We start from the raw sequence: 21,811 nt of genomic DNA, 5'->3' as shown, positions 1-21,811 counted from the left end.
AAAGGTCCTCGGTTTGAAGAAGTGCTAGGTTTGAACATTTATCGAACTTCTTGTTAAAATGTAGCCAATAATTACATTTAAATGTAATAAGGTCCTAGGTCTGAAGAGGTTCTAGGTTTGAAGAGGTGCTTGGTTTGAAGAGATCCTAAGTTTGAAGAGGTCCTAAGTTTGAAGAGGTCCTAGGTTTGAAGAGATCCTAGGTTTGAAGAGGTCCTAGGTTTTAAGAGGTCCTAGGTTTGAAGAGGTCCTAGTTCTGAAGAGGTGCTACGTTTGAAGAGGTTCTAGGTTTGAAGAGGTTATTGGTTTGAAAAGGTCCTCAGTTTGAAGAAGTGCTAGGTTTGAACATTTATCGAACTTCTTGTTAAAATGTAGCCAATAATTACATTTAAATGTAATAAGTAATGCAATAAGTAAATATTAACATTAATGTGGCGTCAACAAACCATCTACAATGATATTTATAATAGCTTGTAAGCTGTTAATTACTGCTTATTGATACCATATAAAATGTTTTACAACTGAACCTTAATTTAAAACGGCTTCCATGTAGTCGTATCTTACATTTATTTTTTTAGTTATGGCGGGTAAAGTGCCTTGCCCAAAGACAAATTATCATTATTTATGGATGAGAGCGAGATGATCAAACACATAGTTGTAAATCTACGCAATTAGGTGCCAGTTGCTGTAGTGGGTCACAGATTCATTGATGTGATGTTCAGCATGTTGATAGGATTTTGAAAGGGATATTGTTTTTAGAACAGTTTGTATAGTACTTCTGTTGCACCGCAGTGTGTGTTTCTGAGGCAAAATCAATACATTTCGACTCAATTCTGAAACTTCGAAAAGCAGTGAAAGGATTATGTCCTTTTACAAATTATATATCGCTATGGATTTATCCATGCTTTTTTGCTTTTGTGGCTGTCCTTATGCTAAAATAAAATATTGGTCTGGATGTTGCACTTGTTTAAAGGCTCTTTATAAGGCATACTGTTTTACTTAATCGCTTTGACACATTTCTCCAAAGTCGACATTTGCCAAACAGCTCACAAAAAAACAGGTTTCGATCTCAGCACAACTGACTGTACCAGTAACAAATCATACAAATCAGAATAGCAACTGCGTCAAGATTTGGCTACATTGACTTTAATGCAAAAGCATATTTTTGAGTGTTTGTTTTCTTAACTCTGTTCTCTGTACTGTCCTTCTCCAAAAACAATGAAACAGAATTACGTTCTTTGTTCTTTGACCGCTTTGCTGTCATGTTACAGTTTCCATATGAAGTCGAAGTATTGCTGTAAAACCTTCTCATAGAATTAGCCAAACATTGTGAATTCACTGACAGTGCTCGTGACGGTGTCAGAGTTTTGCGAGTTGTTCTGAGAAAGAGTCTAAACTGATGAGAAATGTGCTTTCCATTATAGAATAAAGGTTCTCGAGCCGTCATCTGTTCTGGGTTATTTTAGTACTGAGGGCTCCTTTCAATCTAACGCACACCCGGAGGCCCACACTCAACTTGACATGAACGCGGTGGCCAAAGTGGAAAGTGGCAATTAGCTGGAGAGGCCTTAATGGCTGCTCCCCAGTGGACTTTCTTCCCCTCTGCCTCGCACATAAAGTCATGCACTCATGTGAGCCCAGCACGGCGTGCGGCCCCGGCAGCGCTCGCCCCTACATCCGAGCGCGGTTCTAATCTTCAGGGAGGACAGGACTGCTGACACCAGGGCTTCCTATAGTGCACGCCTCCTCACGCTGTGGAATGGAAGTTGCGTCCGTGGCCTGTGTGTACGCGAGCGCGTGGGCGTGGAGCTGCGAACATGCCGGAGTCAGCTTGTTATCCGGGCCGCTGTTAAACGCCTGATTGATTTATTCATTGACTGTGTGGACGGGCTGGAGTGGAAGTGCGCAGGAAGTAGAGATAAAACATAGTGCATAGTGGTTAATAATAATCCTTGACCTTATTTTCTTTTCCGTCTCTCTCTTCTCTGCAGAGCCTTTCAGCGCATCAGTGTGGGTGATGATGTTCGTCATGCTCTTGCTGGTCACTGCAATGGCTGTGTTCATGTTCGAGTATATTAGTCCGCTTGGCTTCAACAGGAACCTACAACAAGGGAAAGGTAAGGGTGTAAGTGTATCTCTAAGCTGTCAGTTGAAGTGGTTCTCACACTGTGGTATGCGTGCCACTGTAGAACACAGGGTGCTTTTGCTGGGGTTCCTATCCCTCACCACCATTTTCAAAATCTGACAGTCGTGGAGCCTCAGACCTTGTTTCGTGCTCTCACAATTCCTCCCACATAGTCTAATTATTCATCATATCTAGTTAAGTCAATTGTAAGCATGTATGTTGTGCTCGTGTAGTTGATGGTGATGCAACAGGTGGAGCCAGAAAATGTTCAAGGAGGGGGGGGCACAACCTTTGGCAGGGTGGCCCCTTGCACTCTTTGGCCCATTTATTACAAAAAACAATGAGTTTTAAGATTTTCAGCCATCCTGGGCAGCCATCCCAGCTCCCCCTCTAGCTTCGCCCCTGAAAAGCACAGATAAAAATAAATGGAAAAAAAAAAGAGTTTTAGTCCCGATCTTCTTGAAAATATCCGGTCGAAAGTTCTAGTTCTAGTTCATAAAATCCTCCACGAATATTCTGTCCAAAATATCATAGTTCTAGTCAGATTACAGTACACAGCACATATACTGACAAAAATCCTGCCTTTTTTTTTTTCTTCTGACAAACACAGCTAAGAACATATTCATCAATATCATGTGCATTTACATTTACAGTTATAAAAGGTAAGTGTGGTAAATGACCTCAAAGAGATATTTCAGGATGTTTGCCTCATTTCCTATAGTTATCCGGAGTGTTGTTGATTTCTGGAGATTTTTTTTTTATTTTTTTTATTCATGCAGTCCTGATATTTGAAGAGTTTAGCGGTGCTAGGCTAGTGCTAGGCTAGTGCTAGGCTAGCGTAGGTCTATGGTAACTAGTAGCCTTCATTAAAAACAGTCTGACCCAAGCACAGTGCACCTGAGGCAAATCACTTAAAACACCAGACGATCGATAAAAATGTCTTTGTCTATAGAATAATTATATCTATTTTGCATTTAAAAGAACTTATATTTGAGCAGCTTCAGCTTCCTGGTTGTAAGCTACGCAGCGGCGGAGTGATCTGTTAAAAAAATGTCCCTCAAAATGGGGTAATTCATATGATGCAAGGTCAGTTATATTTCAAAAATTACTCTATCGACACAGACATTTATATCGGTAGTCTGGAGTTAGGTGCACTGTGGAGCGGGTCAGACTCTTTTTAATGAAGGCTAGTTACCATAGACATGTGCTAGCCTAGCGCCACTAAACTCTTCAAATATGAGGACTGCTTGAATTAAAAATATATATATCTCCAGAAATCAACGACACTCTGGATAATTAGGAAATGGGGCCCTATGTCAAAAATCCTGAAACATCCCTTTAATGTCAGCTAACCAACTGTAAATACTCAAAATAGGAGTATTTACAGTCTGAGCTGTAGTTTTGTTTTTCCTTTCTTCACAACTTGCTGCATTTAAAATATACTCTATGGTGGCAAAAATAAAAAATAAAATATTGAAGTTGCACACCACAGCTTTAAAGATTGATGCCTTTTGATTTATGCTTTAGGACGGCATTACAGTTTGGTCTTTTGTAGATTTTGACATGGTTTAGTTTGGATTGGTGTTTCATGAGGTGGTAGTTGGTGCGCAAAACATGTGCTTTATGAAAAAAAATACAGTATTTTGAATTGTTCGTATGTGAATTCATGGGTGCACCAATTTCGAAGTGCATTCTAGTTCTATTGTGATGTGTTTATGAGCTTAGCGTCTAAGAATTTCTGATTTCAAAGGTTTTACGATTAAACATGATTACATTATTCAGTATTTAGACAGCTACCTTTATTAAATTACTGCTACATTGTTTGCAAGCTTTCGCAAAATTCCCTAGCATGCTCCTAACCTCCACATACTCTCATACTGAATATCAATCGCCTTGGCCTCTAAACCTGCTGTTCCCCCCCCCTGCTGTGTCCTCTGCTCAGACCCCCACGGACCGTCCTTCACCATGGGCAAGGCCGTGTGGCTGCTCTGGGGTCTGGTCTTCAACAACTCTGTGCCCGTTCAGAATCCGAAAGGAACCACCAGCAAGTTCATTGTCTCCGTGTGGGCCTTCTTCGCCGTCATCTTCCTGGCCTCGTACACTGCCAACCTGGCCGCCTTCATGATCCAGGAGGAGTTCGTGGACCAAGTGACGGGGCTGTCTGACAACAAGGTAAAAGCGTACACCATTGTACAAGCGGATTACTTACGTCTGGGCTGGGCGCAGTGAATGGAGTGAGGCAAATTAGTCATTACCGTACCAACATAATCACATTTTCTGCTCCTGTAACGCCGCGGAATGTAATTTATTTGCGTGCGGCATATAGTGTTTGGCAGTCGCGCTGTTTCAGTGGATTCACCTTGCTCACATGCCAAATGCTCACATAGCTTCTCAATAGCCTTAAATAATCGATCGACTCTGCCGTCTTGACTACAATTAGAGAAATGTAGGTCTTCATTCATGGGATGCTCCTGGACCAAATTATAAATGTTTCCAATGGACAGGACGATCCAAATGACAAATACCCAACCCTAAAGGTGCCCACACTACAAAAAGTAAATATCAAGCATTGGCTTAAATGACTTGAATTGAGGAATCTTGAGGTATCTTGTTTTGAGTGGTTTTTACTCATTCAGACACTTTTCCTGATCGGACCAAGTTTACTTTGCTTGTTTGAGGACATTTCAGACCAGTTCTAGGGTAAATCTCGCTTGAAATAAGAAAGTAAAATTGCCAATGAGATGAGACCAATTTTTTTACCCCATTGGCAAAGAAAATGACCTGAAATAAGGACGAAATGTATCGAAACGAGTTAGAAACATCTCAGAACAAGTGAAATAATCTAGGACAAATGCCCAAGAACTTCTTAACTAGTCAAAACAACTAAAATTTGGATTATTATGCTCAAATTGAGATGTTTATACTGATCTAGTTAAATACTTTTTGCAGTGATTTGACGATCTTCCTTAGTTCGAATTTGATCCTTGAAAACATTGTTTGCCTTAAAGGAGACAACGTTGCTCCTCAAACTCCTCATAATCCTCACACTTCGCGTCTCCAGGCCTTCCAAGCAGCCTTTCAGCTCAAAGCCGTTGTGCACATCATTGCAGTTTGACCCCCTGTCTATCCTGTCCTTAACCTGCTCCAGTGTAGGTTAGCCATCCCATTGTTGAAGAGATTAGCCAATGGCTTAACCCTGAAGTTAGCTTGCTCGCCTTTCTAATCCGCCTCCGTTCTACACGGCTCTAGTTCAAAGTTAAGCTGACAAAGGAAATGACAAAGGCCCAATGAGTTGCATCCAATTTGAGGAAGTAAAACAGGTAAAGACCAAAACAGCACTGCAGAAAAATGTTCAGAGTTCACAATCAATGACAAAATCCCAAGAAAAGGGGATTTTGAGTTTGACAATATACCAAAAATACCTTAAAGTAGAGCTGGGGTGAAACATGGGGTACAAAATCGTCTAAGAAGACACCACATGGACAGACATGGGCCATGTTGATGACTTAGAGGGGGGTGACAGACACAAGCCGGAAGGGTTCAAAATAGAAGCTAAACGGCAATTGAGGCAGTTCTGCTGAGCCAAGCAGAGCGGGAGGGACTGTGGCCAAGAGTTTGTGCAGAAACATGCTGCTTAGTGCAATTTCCACAGTCTTGTGAAATTATCATATACACATCGGCGCACTCGTAACGGCGCCTTCATTTCGGTTCAGCAGTGTACGGCAAAGCAAGGCCGGCATATGGGCAATCAACCAGGAGGTTTATAAAGGCTTTTGGGGGGAGGTTTACTTTATGGATGGCAGATGTCTTTTGTTGCTACCTATTGTGCTCGACATCAACCAACTCCCTGATGAGGAGCATTACTATTTACACTGTATGAGTAAGGATCCCACTAAAAAACACGATACAGTGAGATCACAATAATGCTGTGGGCTTCACGATGTATTCATTTGTGAGGAACGGCTTCATGTCTGTCACCAACCTTTCACCTCTCTGCACTGCTGTAGGGGGGACCGGGGCTGTTTGTCACATTGCTTTTAATGGCCACACTAAGGGGCGTTGTGACTTGATATTGGACATGAACTTTAACATTGTGCTTCTCCTGCTGTAATATAGTATATAATATGTATATATAGTAATATGTAAAAAAAAAAAAGTTTGAATTGATTTGAAATGTAGTTTTGACCAATTTTGATTTGCTACTGAAAAATCTAATATCTAGGAGAAAGCTCGTTCAATTGAGTGATTGTTGAGCTGTCAATCGAAAGGCATGTGAGAGCAGCTCAAACGTATGTCAAGTGATGAATGCCTACGTTATCATTGTAGAGTAGAGTCGTGGGAACATATTTTAGTAGCAAGGGATTGCTGACGGACAAGATTGCTCCCAAAAATGCTTTCTGTCTGCTTATCTCCTTTTTCGTAATACTGACTCCAATGTGCAAACTAGCCACCGGGGAGTGGTGAACTTTTGCAACAAATTGGTTCAAACTAGTGGGAGGGACACATCGGTTTCTAGCGATTAAAGGGGCACTATGTAACTTTGTATGTAAAAAAATAAAATAATAATAATAATAATTATATTAATATGGAGTTGACCTTTCAGTGACCTAGCAGCTGTTTATTACTTTCCATCCTGTTGACCCCATGAAGCTTCTGGGTCAACTTCATTTCAAGTGTTTTAGGATTTCGGGTAGTGAGAGCAGTGAAAGCCCACCATAAACCTAAAAGCAACTGATCATGAAGCATCATCGGGGCCACCGGTATGGTAAGCAAAGGCGCTAAGCTAACCACCCACACAGCCACTAGGTCACTGAATGGTCAAACAGGCACTAATATCAACTTAATAACAACAATATCAACAGCACCTTTAATAGCATTTCATCGCACCTTCATAAATGACTGATGGTGGATGAAAAACCCCAAACCGCTACATCATACCCCTTACCGCTCCTATGGAAAGATGCCTGTGAACCCATCAGACTATACTTTTGAACCCATGCTCTACGTCTAAAGCCCTATTGAGTGACATGTTGGAATCACTGCATTTACAGCGCTGATCATGTGCGCGTGGCCATCTCCACCTGCCCACAGCGCAGTCCGTATGCTCCGCTCTGTTCTCCCTCATCATTTCTGCATCAGGCTTTCATTAAGAGCAGCTGGTGAACCTCTCCAAAGCCCTTCACTGATAATTACGGAGCGCACCAAGGCCATGTTCCCAATCTACACATGCTCCCAGTCCGCCCAGGCAGTCGGCAAGCACCTTCACTATCTACCTCTATTTAGCCATTTCGAGTATGTCTCTCCGCTGCGCATCCGTCTGATTGATTTGCTCACGAGTGTTTTATCACATGTAATTATTAGTCTGAATCCATAGTTTGAAGCCTCTGATACCGGAACAAAGTAAAGACAAAACAAAAAACAGGCAACAAAAACCTCTTCAGATCTAGCACCTCTTCAAACCTAGGACCTCTTCAAACTTATGACCTCTTGAAACCTATGACCTCTTCACACCTAGCACTTCTTCAAACCTAGGACCTCTTCAAACTTAAGACCTCTTGAAACCTATGACCTCTTCAAACCTAGCACTTCTTCAAACCTAGGACCTCTTGAAACCTATGACCTCTTCACACCTAGCACTTCTTCAAACCTAGGACCTCTTCAAACTTATGACCTCTTGAAACCTATGACCTCTTCAAACCTAGCACTTCTTCAAACCTATGACCTCTTGAAACCTATGACCTCTTGAAACCTATGACCTCTTTAAACCTATGACCTCTTTAAACCTAGCACTTCTTCAAACCGTTGACCTCTTCAAATCTTTGAGGTCTTCAAACCTAGCACTTCTTCAAACCTATGACCTCTTTAAACCTAGCACTTCTTCAAACCGTTGACCTCTTCAAATCTTTGAGGTCTTCAAACCTAGCACTTCTTCAAACCTAGGACCTCTTTAAACCTAGCACTTCTTCAAACCGTTGACCTCTTCAAACCTTTGAGCTCTTCAAACCTAGCACTTCTTCAACATAAAGTCAACCATCATGATTGACCTAAACACACGACACTAAACACATTCCATCCCTTCATTGCAGTGACAGCTTGAATTCGACTGTAGTAAAGACACCTTTGCACTAACACCTTGACTTACTTACTTTGTTTGAACAATACTTAAAAATCTTAAAATGTGTGCTCTGTTTACAAGGTTTCACTCACAACCGTGGCTCAAAAGCAAAAATACACTCAAAAGTTAAAATAAATAAATAAATAAATGAGTATTAGTAACAGTAGTTGAAGGAATTGTATTGTCTGTGTGAGGAAATTATGTTCACGTTCAAATCCAAACATTACACTATAGATTTGGTGAAATGTAGTGGCAAAGCTTACCACAGAGAGGTGTGGAGTCAGAATAAAAGTCCCACAGCCAAATCCTTTCTATGGAGCAACACAGCCAGTCACCTGACAACTCCCAAGATCTGTACAGTTTCTCATCAGAACAGAGGTCTTGGGTACTCTCTATCATGTTGAGCATTTGAGCATCTACAGCACACCTTCTGTGGCATCAGGGAATTCGGAAAATAGTCCCAACAAGGTCTTACGGTCTCCTTTTGCATCTCATTGTGTTCTTCTCGCCGAAGAGACTCGTGCAAAAAAAAAAAAAATTGGGACCTTGACGTCCCAATCTGTCGGGGTGTGACTATTCCCCACCCCTTACTCATTTGACCATCAGTTAAAGTCTGTCCTGCAGTTGGAACATGGCCAGTGATAAAAAAAAAACAACAACAAATGAAGTTATAATTGCTTGAGAAGAAATGATCTCCTCCAGGCCTTTGCTGGTGATGCTGACACATGCACAGCGTGGCACTCCACTTCCCAGCATGCACTCTGCTTGACATGGCTGTTGCATAATTGACGGCGAGCCACTTCACTTCAGCCCCAAATTCAGTTAATACGAATAATTTGACTGAAATCTAAGTTGAAATATTCATTGGCTGGAAACAAAAGCGGCGCATTTGAATAGCCATGTAGCAGAGCAAATAAAAATGGGGCAGAAAACGGGGAAAAGAAGTGGGTTAGGTAAACATAAACACGATGAAAACAGAACAATAGATGCTTTAAAAAAAAAAGAAGCTGTTATGTATTGGCCCAACATTCTGCAAAGATCAATTACAGCTACAGATGCAGCAAAATGTAAAGTCAATTAACATTTACTGATTGAGAGCTTTGACATTCAGATGATTTGACATTTGTCTGAGCCACAAGCGGATGGGAGTGACGGCGTGGAAAAATGTATTCTCAATTTTAAGTTACAACATAAAATGAAAAATGAAAATACTCTGGGAGATTGTGAATATCATTTACTCTTTATTTCTTTTTCTGGTACAAAGAAGTATGACACAAGCATTACAACTGTGACAAAATAAGTGCGAGGTATAGAGTTTAGTGAGTCCCACAACTCAAAATCACAGTAGAAAACCTCTCCTTCAACAATCCAGCTGTTTTGCCCAACTAATCACAGCACTTCAAACACTTCAAACACTTTCCATATTACATGAAATACTTTTTTTTTAAATGATTTTAAACAGAGGAATGGCGGCCTTCTGAAAACTATAATCATGCATATGTACTTAGTAGGCTACTTGATTTGGGCCCCTTTTACTTGAATAACTGCCTTAAAGCAGTACTTAGTAACTTGTTCACCTTAATAAATCATTTTCGTTATCCCTCTGGGGGTAATACAAGTATTAATGGAATGATTAGGGGGTCTTTTATCTCCCCCTGGTGTCTCTGGCCAGAAAACCACAATTGCAACTTGACTGCCACCGGACCGGAGCAACCAATACACATGAAGAAGAAGTTCACGGCTAACAGGCAAAGCTAACTGCGGGCTAGCACCACATAAACAGTATTTACAGCCAAGTTTGTGTGAAAAAAAATATCTCCATTGTTTAATTGGATGTACAATATCGCTCTCTCCCTTTGCCTTTTCTGTCAGGGTAGTATTTACCCTCACGGACAATTAATGAGTAAAAAAACACAGCATGCTACGACGCCTGCAGTGGCGCTTATTGCCTCTAGGGGGATGAATTATTTAGTACTGCCTCAATGCAGTGTGGCATGGATGCTATCAGCCTAAACTGCTGAGGTGTTACAGAAGACCAGGATGCTTCAGCAAGAGGACAATGACATATGAAGCCCATGTCCAGGGTCTGTGTGTGGAGGCTCTTGTTGCACTGGCTCCAGCCTCAGTCCCCCCCACCTTTCCCTGACAATCCGCTCCAGACTGCGGTCATCCCTGCGGCTTGTGCACCTTTTTCTTCCATACTTTTGATTAATGTGCTTTCATACAGCACTTTCAGAACATCTTTTGCTGTTACCTTTTGAGGCTTTCCCTCCTTATTGAGGGTGTCAGTGATGGTTTTCTGCACAACTGTCAGGTCAGCAGTCTTCCTCATGATGGTGAATTCAACTTAACAAGACTGAGAGACCATTTAAAGTCTCAGGGACCCTTTGCAGGTGTTTTGGATTCATTAGCTGATGAAACGGTGACACTTTGAGCCTACAATATAGTCCCTTTTCAGAATATTCTCATCTTCTGAGATTTTGAATTTGGGGTTTTTACAAGCTGTAAGTCATAATCATCATGCAGAGTGAGATATATCAAGCCTTTATTTGTTATGATTTTGATAATTATGGCACTGTAGGCCGTAATCATCGAAATTATAGCAAACAAAGGCTTGAAATATGTCACTTTGCATGTAATGAGTCTACATTATATATCAGATATTCTAATTTTAACCTGAAAGTCACGCTGTTATGAAAGACTATGAACAAAGCATTTTGCGGGCCAACGGTACAGTACAACAGCACTTACCTGAGGGTGATAGAACATTCTTCTGTTGATAGCAAAAATGTTCCCATTACCAAATGAAACCAGCTAAAGGAGACTTTTATTGCTAATCAGATCGCTGTGTCCCTGGATGCACCGATTCGTCCCTTTAATGCAATCAGGGGAACACCGCATCCCCTGTTACTGACAAGATGCAAAAAAGAGCAGCTTTAGAAGGATTTATTACCATCACATAATGCTGTTTGTACTTGTAAATGACACGATTCCTCTGTTTGTGCCGCAGAAAACAAATTACGGTTCATGCATCAGGGGCGGGCTGCATTAAGCAACGTACCTCTATCAAATATCAAACCCTTAACCCCCGTGCACTACCTGCGAGTGCACTCAATTATAAATGACTGGCTGAGAACTGGTCTGTGGGGAACATTTCACTGATGTCATTATCGCGGCATTACATGAACGGGGAGCCAGAGCAAACAAGAGGGAATGATGACAAACATGTTCATTGTGAGATTAGAGCAGGTTTTCTAATGAAGACCTTTTCGCGACAGCATTCATAGTAGTGAATGAACATAGACAAGTGATTACATTTTGTCGGGGTTTGAGCTGGAAAGTTTACAAACTGGACTGTTTTCAGATTAATACAATGAAAAGTGCCGTTGGGAAAAATGTGTAGCTTTGACTAAAGACGAAGACTTGCAGGTGTGATGAAGGAAGGCTTCGGAATTAGTCGCTTGCTTGCCAACTTGCATAGCATTTTGAAGGAGGATCGAATGTTTACTGTGATCAGCTGAAACATGTACAATGGACGAATTCCTACAGCTAGGTAGCACGAGATCTGGGGATGGATTTGCATTTACCCAAAAAGGTTGCTTCTGCGGCATTGAAGGATGGGTCAAATATAGCATGAAACATTGCACTACAAAAACTACTACTATACTAATAATACTAATACTAATGTTAGTACTACTACTAATAATAATATAAATAATAATAATAATTCATCGGTTTTATACAGCGCTTTTCTGGACACTCAAAGACGCTTTACATTGCATTATTCATTCACTCCATACCTGGTGGTGGTACTATTGTAGCTACAGCTGCCCGGGGGTAAAGTGACGGAAGCGAGGCAACCAGTCTGCGCCATCGGCCCCTCCAACCACCACCACCAACCACCCACTCACTCACTCACTACTCGCTAGGCTTCCTGGTGTTCCCAAACGGTCTCCCATCCAAGTACCGACCAGGCCCTTCCCTGCTTAGATTCCAAGATCTGACAGGATTGGGCAGAGCAAAGGTGTACTACTACTCAGGGGCGGACTGGGACTGAAAAACAGCCCTGGACTCTGGCCAGCCTGGCCCAAATTAGCATAAATGCGATACTTCCACAAATACATATGTTAACCTCTTGCCCCCCGCCTTAACCGAGAGCATTAACTCCAGGTCGGCTTTACCCAAATCAAAAGGCTTCTTGACCGGAGAGCAACACTGTAACGCCTCATTTGAAAGCTAAAATCTAGAAAAGTGATGGTAGCTTTTTGTCACGTTGTCGCTGCATTTTTGTCATGTTTTTGTTGCTTTTTCCTTACTTTTTTGTGGCTTTTTTCTCGTGTTTTTGTCACTTTCTTGTCACTTTTTCGTTGTGTTTTCGTCTCTTGTTTTTCTTTTCTTTTTTTTTCCATGTCATTGTTGTTTTTTCATCACTTTTTTCATTGCTTTGTCGTCACGTTTGCGTCACATTTTGTTGTGTTTCTGTCACTTTTTTGTTGCTTTTCCAGCACATTTCTGTTTTTGGATGCTATTAGATTTGCTTTTAGAACTTTAGCTTTTAGATTTGGGTAAAGCTCGGTTTCGCCCGGGGGTAAGGTAAAGTGAGAGGCGGGACCGGTGGCCCTAGAGCCAGTGGCCCTTCTGTGCTCTTCCAGAATGGACATATGGCCAGTCCGCCCCTGCTACTACTACTACTACTACTATTACTACTACTACTACTACTACAAATAAACCTTATTTACCTTACTTTACTTTGAGTTTGTTATTTAGCATGTTTTTCACTTGATCTTCAAAATAAAATGACTAGTTTCATCATAATGTTCACGTGATCAAACATTGTCAATGCCTTGCTGAGTCGACAATGCAATGCTTTGTGTTGCGTTCAAAGGTTAAAAGGACGGAAGTAAACGCACACCAACCAGATTAAACTACATATTTTTGTCCTAACCTTTTAAAATATGGCTGCCCAAATGTCCAACCCACTAATCCGCCTTCATGAACTTAAAATTCTCCTTCTTTTTGCTTCCTTTCACAGTTCCAGAACCCGTACGCGTACTCCCCTCCGTTCCGGTTCGGGACCGTGCCCAACGGCTCCACCGAGAGGAACATCCGGAAGAACTACCCCGCCATGCACCAATACATGGTCAAGTACCACCAGACCGGGGTCGTGGACGCACTGGTCAGCCTCAAGTCCGGGTAAGAAAAGGAACCCGCTCTCCCAAAACGCGGACTAAAATCAGCACCGCCTCGGTGTGTAGTCCCGAGCGTTGTGCGCGCGTGACAGCTCCCTCCGAGATCGGCGATGAATGGGCTTCCTCATTGGGAACAGCGGCGGCTATTTTTAGACCCGGTCTCTATAATGGGAAGGGGTCCGACGGAGAGCCCGGTGTCACAAAGCTAACCAAGGACAGATTAAAAGAGTGGATCAATTTAGTCGGCGGACGGAGAGAGAATGCACGGGTAAGGATTGATGCGGTGGGGGGAAAAGAGGAATGGGGGAGCGTTTGAGTGTAAGGAAGACGAAAACGGTAATGGGATGTGGGGGGAAGAGAAAAGAGGCAAGAAAAGCTGAGAAAATGGGGGCAAGGAGGAGGAGGAGGAGGCGGCGAAGAAAAAATACTCCAGGTAGAGGACGAAGGGTTGATGAGGCGATATAACGAGACCGCGTTCCCTATTGGCTAATGGGACTGGGGGGGGGCGGGACCCAATCACGTTCTCTCTTCTTGAAGGACAGGCTGCCCCGTGGGGAGGGAAGAGAGAAAGTTCAGAACGTGACGCGTAATGTCATCCATAAGTCAGGCGCGGGGCGGATGTAAACACGCAAACACGCCACAAGCTAATACTCTTAAGACGCGCAGAGGAACACCGCCGCACGGAGAGATACGCGGCGAGTCTTGCGGGTACGGATGCACATAAACCTCTCGGGAGTAAGACACACTCCACAGAAAAATGTATTTATATAAACAGTTATCCTCAGGTAAAGAGCAGGCGCTAATACCCTCATTGATAATTCTATTCGGGCGCATTAGCAGGTGACGCGGCAGCGCGGCTACGGGGAAAGCGCGATGACTGGATTTGCCCTGATCGCGCATAATGCTGACAGGCTTAATGCGCGAAATCTGTTACAGGCGCCAGAAGAGAAACTATGCGCATGGGGGGGCTGAACTGATTGGATTAATATTTTGGGCCGTCGAAATCACTGGCAGTGCGGGGGGGAACTTTTAAATGCAACTTCAAAATGACATCACTCACGGGAGAAAGCCGGAGGTTTACTCGAATGAGGCAGCTCATGCTAAAGGGATTAAGCAGCGTCTCGTTTTTTTTTTTTTTTTTACTGTGCGCAGTGTATGTTTGTGTGTAATGCTATCATGTCGCCCCTGGACGTAGTGCTCAAAGAAGTCCGCCTGCATTTTTCCATACAGAATCCATTTGAGATGTTTACCTTCAAAGCTATGCAAAAGCTCATGAAAATAGTGAACAGCAAAGCCTTTTATTGACTTATTGGTGGAAATTGGAAAGTGGTGTTGGTTAAAAATGATTAACAGCCCTTGAACTTTACTCGATTGTAGGATCTCAGGAGGATCTCGAGATCCTCCTGAGATCCTGCCGCAGGAGAGACGACTTGCAGACTTGGAGCTGCATTTCAGACAAAATGACCCCATAGTCACTGGTTTGGGTATTAAACCTGCGAGCTATTCTGGAGCTGTGTCATCGGAGAGCGTGGAGCACAACGAGCAGGACTGGGAATCGACAGAGCAGCAGGTGGTAAATACATGTACAGGATTCACCATGAACACTTAAAGTGGACATATCATGCGTATGGGGCTTAAACATTTATTTAAAGACGTCATTTTGGGTACCTCAGCAGCATTAATCTAATAATGATGTTATAATAATGGTAACAAAAATAGACTAACTTTCTGTTTCGATTTACAGAGTGGTTAACAGCTTCAGCAAGACGCGATTTTGGGGGTCATTTACCAAGCTAAATAACAAATTGCATGTTGCTTTTTGCGAGAGTGTTACACCAAATGTACCATTGGAAATTGCGTGTGCTGCTCTATCAGGGCCCCAAATCTGATATGAGAGAATGATGTGTGCATTAAAAAATAAACTAAGTAAAGTAAGTAAATGCTTGATAAATGCCCCCTTCCAGCGCAGAACGGCTCAGAACCTTTGTAATGTTGGATTATGGGCTTTTAAGAACAGTTTCACATTTTTACCATGATGTAATTGTATTGAGGAAGTTCAGAACGAAGTGCTGACACCGTAGAAGAAGAAAACAGCTAAATCAAACAGGATTACACGATGATTACTCAAAACTGTGTGAATGTAATGAAATGCTACTCCAGGTATGTCTTTGACGAGGGAACAACAATAAAACATGCTGGAAAAAGTCGATTTAGCATGATATGTCCGCTTTAAAGGGCCTATATTATGTGAAACAGAGTTTTTGATCGTGGTATATTCTTCATCAAAAACATCTGGATGGGTATTCTGTTTCATTTGCAGATGTTTCACTAACCCTGGCTGGTTTAGTTCCTCTTACTAGACTGCACTCGAAATGTGTGTCTTGTTCACTGACTGACATAAAGCTCCTCCATGATTTTCTCAGTCCAGGCACCTTCGCCTGACTTGTTTTGATCACCTCAGTGGTCGAATTGTCTCCCCTGTGCCCTGAAGCATGTGTGACAGCAGCCACCACTGTTGCTGGATTTATTTTTAACAGTTTTGCTTTTACACTCCTGTGCCCTTTGCTTGCATTTCTTTATCTAAACATAATCACGTACATCGAAGACACAAAGCCACAATTAAGAAAAATAAAGACATCCGTTAAACCGATACAGCTGCTTTCTTGTTAAAGGCATGTGTTGGATACTTTTGTGTTTTGCAAAGACCCGCGCTTAAAGTACAACTTTTTTTTTTTCCAGTTTTGTTAGGATTTAACTTTTTATGCTTACCCTAACTCTGCATGTTTGCAAGTAATTTATGCATATCAATCACTTCAGCATGCTGACACAAGCAGGTTTGCCTTTCCTCTTTAAGTTGCAAACGTATTGCAACAACTTCTGGCGGATAATCTCCCAAAGTCATGAAAATAAGTAGAAAATAAATGAAAAACACAGTTGAAGCAGAATGTTTTGAAATGTTTTGACCCGTTCCGGAGCGCGAACCTGAACGCGTCAGTGCACCGCCCCTGGTCGCGGACATATTTGGACACAGTGGGTGGAGAGTGCGCCGGGGTTAAGCTAATTACACAGCTAAACTCTGGGCTGTGCTCTCGTGTTGTCGGGGCCTCATCTGACATTCTGTAAATGCCAGGCTGACACCGTGCTATTAAAGAGGCCTGTATGCGCCGCTTATATCTGTGTCTGCGCGACTACGAGAGAAACGGCATCGGTTGCAATGAAAATGTCACTCCCCCTCTCAGTGACGGGTAGTAATCAAATACTTTTGCACTTCACAAGTGTAATTTAAAGTGGACTTACCCTTTAAGATCTTGCCAGCTGAGAGTGCCCTCTGCTGGAAGCCGAGAGAATTAACATTAGTTATTCATTAGCAAATGGCATGCTAACAAATCAACTGCACCGCGATAAATGCAGATTATACTTATTACGCAAAAGAATCCAGGAAATACAGATCGGGTCTCGTCATGTGGTTGAAGAAGAATCAACCACAGTAAACAGGATTACACAAACTTGACTTTTCCATATATTGTATGAATAAAAAATAAAGGTTGTGTTTCCTGTGTCACATCTTTGTCATTAATATAGGCTCCGTGCATGGAATGTTGCCCAGTAACATGATACTAACTTCCCTGTGCAACAACCGTTTCCTCTCTGTGTTTTGTTCCTATCAGCATTGGTATAAACATGCAGCTGTTGGATAACCCTTACAACATGTTAAAAACTTAATACGTCACTGGAGGAGACTTCTGTGTTTATTACTGTTAGTGTTTTAGTCTCGAAGCTAAAGGCTAACGTTAATTTGACGCTAGCCAATATTAAAACAGCACCACAATCTGAACTAATTTATGATTGTGTTTTTTTTATTATGAAACACACTTGGCTTGACTTTTATTTTACTTTTGCTCTGTTTTTTTAAAATCTTGTTTGATTTTTAATTTATGTTTCAACGTGGACAGGAAGTAGTCACCACCTTTAACTAATCTTTTTGAGAATTATTTTGAAAACATGTATACCCCAAAATATTACCCACTTCTGAGTTAGCATTAATATTACCATTAGCATAAACATTTAGACTGTATGTGACAGAAAACATGCAGCTGTTGGATAACCCCTTCAAAATGTTAAAAACTTAATACGTCGCTGGAGGAGACTTCTGTGTTTTTTACTTTTAGTGTTTTAGTCTTGAAGCTAAAGGCTAACGTTAAGTTGACGCTAATAGAAGTTAAAACAGCACCGCAATCTGAACTAATTTATGATTATGTGTAGTGTGTTATTATGAAACACACTTGGCTTGACTTTTATTTTACTTTTGTTATGTTTTTTAAAATCTTATTTGATTTTTAATTTATGTCAAAACGTGGACAGGAAGTAGTCTTTACCCTCCACTGGCCAACAGGAAGTTAGCGTAAAACAATCAGTGCACAGAGCCTATTGCGATATTATGCTTGCCTGTTGGATTACTTCACTTACCACTAATCTTTTTGAGAATTATTTTGAAAACATATATACCCCAAACTATTACCCACCTCTGAGCTAGCATTAATATTAGCATTAGCATAAACATTTAAACCGTGCGTGACAGAAATCATGCAGCTGTTGGATAACCCCTTAAAAATGGTAAAAACTTAATACGTCACTGGAGGAGACTTCTGTGTTTATAGCTGTTAGCGTTTTAGTTTTGAAGCTAAAGGCTAACGTTAAGTTGACGATAACAGAAGTTAAAACAGCGCCACAATCTGAACACATTTTTATGAAACACACTTGGCTTGATGTTTATTTAAGTTTTCTTCTGTTCTTTTTTTACTTTTGTTTTTATTTTTATTTTTTTAATTTATGTTTCAACGTGGACAGGAAGTAGTCTTTACCCTCCACTGGCCAACAGGAAGTTAGCCAAAAACAATCAGTGCACAGAGCCTATTGCAATATTATGTTTGCTTGTTGGATTACTTCACTGACCACCTTGAAATTATCTTTTTTGAGAATTATTTTGAAAACATATATACCCCAAAATATTACCCACTTCTGAGTTAGCATTAATATTAGCACTAGCATAAACATTTAAACCGTACGTGACAGAAAACATGCAGCTGTTGGATGTCCCCTTCAAAATGTTAAAAACTTAATACGTCGTTGAAGGAGACTTCTGTGTTTATAACTGTTAGTGGTTTAGTTTTGAAGCTAAAGGCTAACATTAAGTTGACGCTAACAGAAGTTAAAACAGCGCCACAATCTGAACACATTTTTATGAAACACACTTGGCTTGATGTTTATTTAAGTTTTCTTCTGTTCTTTATATTATCTTTTTTGATTTATAATTTGTGTTTAAACGTGGACAGGAAGTAGTTTTTACCCTCCACTGGCAAACAGGAAGTTAGCCAAAAACAATCAGTGCACAGAGCCTATTGCAATATTATGTTTGCCTGTTGGATTACTTCAATGCCCACTATGTTTTTTCTTTCTTTCTGAGCATTACTTTGAAAATATACCCTAACATACTACTCACCTCTGCCCCTTTCAGTGAGGCTCCCTCCTCCACTTGTTTGTTTGCTGAACGCAGGCCGCGTCGGAAAGCGCTTCGAGACTGCTTAAATGTTTACTAACTTTGCTCGACGTGCCCCCGGCGTCTCCGGGGGCCCGTTGGCAGCGAAGCGTGCCGTATCGAACCGTGGCCACTCCCCGCTGCGCCCCTGCCCGCGTTCGGTTTCGCTCGAATGCCGCTCCTATTAGGGATGATTTACCACTTTCAAATTGATCCACACAACACCGCAGTCTTTTGTCTCCTCCTGTGTACTTGGCTCACTCTATAAACATCTGATAGCCCACACACACACTCACACACACTGACACACCGTCTTCGTCTGGTTCCCCGCCTTCCGTCCACGTTTTTTTTTCCCCCTCTCATTCATTCTTTTTTCTTTCCTCTTCAGAAAACTGGATGCGTTCATATACGATGCTGCAGTGCTCAACTACATGGCGGGCAGAGACGAGGGCTGTAAGCTGGTCACCATTGGTAGCGGGTAAAGTACTTTGTCGTAAACTTGCATATTACACTTTTGATAGTGTCAAAATACAGACCAGTGATTCCAGATGGATCAACTAGACTACAAACGACAACCAACCCATAGCAACATTTCCCCCCTTTTATATAAGCCAATATTGGAATGAAGCATAAACAACTGTTACATTGTATAAAATGAATCTGTGTATGTAAATGTGTCATGTTTTGTGTAATATAGCATTTCAGTGGTTATAATTTCTTCATATCTCTGACATTCCGTACTTTCAGCACTGTGTTGCATGTGTGGAACTCTTGCTGTACATTTTCCAACTCAAAAGGTGTGTTGAAGTGAATGTGTATGTGTCCACACTCAAGGGATGTTTATGGTTAGTTAAAGTGAATGGGTTTGTAGCATATTTGACCTTAATTTGAGTAATGCTGACTTGCCAAGTGAAAAATCTGCCAATGGAATAGGTCTTTTTGCACTTAAAATACGATTATTTCAAGTAAAATGAGATTCATTTTGTTATTTTAAGGGCAAGAGGATGTTCTTTTTTCTCTTTCTATTGGCAGATCGTTTTTGCTTAACTATTCAAATCACGGGCAAATATACGTATTTCAAGAAAATGTTTGTTCTTTGTTCTGTTTTTTCTAATCAGCACTGTACTGTTTAAGCTTTTGGGAATACTAATTATCTTGTGTGTAAGTAGACATTATCTGGTGAGAGAAAGATGGGGTAATTTTTTGTAATTTTGGAGAGTTTAGCTTTTTAATGTAGGATATTTCCCTAGGCCCACACATTCTAATCCGCACGGACGTTGCCTTTTTGATAAAGGTTAACATATTTGCTTTTTTCTTAGCTACATCTTTGCTACCACCGGATATGGCATCGCTCTGCAGAAAGGCTCCTACTGGAAACGACAGGTGGATCTGGCTATCCTGGCCATCATCGGCGACGGTAAGAGACATGCCGCCGTATTTTCCTGGACATGTCCTCTCCTTTTGCGTTCTGTGAGTGCATGGGGGAGTTTGTGTCATCGCCTTTCTGGTCTGTCATTGAAAGTTCAAGTTCAAGTTTATTTACGTATATAGCACTTTTCATGCCCATGGACAGCTCCATGGACAGCGTTTCACACGGTTTGTGGGACAAAATACAAGGACATGGACACATTTCAAGACCACAGCACAGAGGGAAGAGTGATAATAAGAGAACATATATGTATATTCACCTTACTCCAGAAGCTCGCGTGGGTACCGCCATGAATTGTGCCCGCCCCTTTTCTCCTATCTGTTAACATGGGACTGGAGAAGTCCAAATAAAATCAGTCACTACACGAAAACAAAGCCGTTTTTCGGCCACGCAGAGAAACGGTGCAGTGTTGACATGTTTTTACACAATCGACTAAACATCAGATTTGAGCGGAGAATATTTTCCCTCGTTCTCCGTTTAAATGGGCTTTGCGCTCGACCGGAAGTGTTTGTACAACGGAAGTGACACAAAAAGTGGCAAAAGTGGGCGGGGCGGATTAAGGTGAATAAGATTAAAAAGTTTTAGATTTAGAAGTACTGTGCAATAAGCCTCAGGCTTTGGGATAATCTGTTCCAAAGCCTGGGAGCTATGAAAGGACAAAATTCGGGCCGAGATATCATGAGTTGTCCCATAGTTCAGTAGCCTGGCATAAAGCCAGACTGACTTTTTTATGTATTTATGAATACATATAAAGACATACATACATATATAAGTCTGGTATTGTGGTAAAAGTTCGCAATTTCCAAATCGAGACTTGAGGCGGGGCTAACGATTGCCGCTTGAACGAGAGAGAACCAATCAAACGCAAAGCGACCTATGCTTTGTGTTTACATCCTCTGCCATGATTGTTTGTCGTCCACAGACAGTCAGGGCATGCAGGTGAAAGCCCTCAGAGCAGCTTCTTGCTGTGGATTTAAGGACAAGTCCAGCTCATTTTTAAACAGAAAGGGCACTGATAAAAGATCGCTGTGTCGCGGCTGCCATCTTCAGGAGGAGCACAGGGAGGAGCACTGGTGTGTTTTATAGGAAATCCTAGCGCGGAAGATGGCGCATTATAATCTCCCGCCTCCCGTGCTATGATTGGCTCGTCTTGATTTTGCCGCAGTCAGCGAAATTCAAATGCACACAATTGCAGATTCCCCATGTATCTCTTAACATGGAGGATCAGTCTGGCTCGTGCCAGGCTCGCAGCTCAGCCCTTTTTCCAACTAGGACTGCTGCATGGGGGGGTGCTGCGGGGGTATTTTTCACGTTTCTAAAGCACGGTGAGGCCTACAGGCGCTACACCAGGACAATCACTTCATGCTCTTCCTCTCAGAACAGTTTTTTATTTCAGTGGGCAAAAAAAGTAGTTTGATGG

The 21,811-nt window shown here is 41.7% G+C and overlaps 1 protein-coding gene across 1 annotated transcript in view; it reads left to right on the top strand.

Moving 5' to 3' along the window:
- grin2aa (glutamate receptor, ionotropic, N-methyl D-aspartate 2A, a) overlaps positions 1-21,811 on the top strand; it is a 255,558-nt gene that overhangs the window by 220,298 nt on the left and 13,449 nt on the right. The window contains exons 9-13 of the mRNA XM_079564006.1: positions 1,989-2,114; positions 4,065-4,294; positions 13,270-13,430; positions 19,351-19,440; positions 20,282-20,379. Coding sequence (XP_079420132.1) covers positions 1,989-2,114; positions 4,065-4,294; positions 13,270-13,430; positions 19,351-19,440; positions 20,282-20,379 — 705 coding nt within the window. The remainder of the gene's footprint in view (positions 1-1,988; positions 2,115-4,064; positions 4,295-13,269; positions 13,431-19,350; positions 19,441-20,281; positions 20,380-21,811) is intronic.

This window comes from Gobius niger, assembly GCF_951799975.1.
Source record: "Gobius niger genome assembly, chromosome: 10".
NCBI classification, from domain to species: Eukaryota; Metazoa; Chordata; class Actinopteri; order Gobiiformes; family Gobiidae; genus Gobius; species Gobius niger.
The sequence above is the reverse complement of the archived record's forward strand: the minus strand, read 5'-3'. Positions and strand labels throughout refer to the sequence as shown.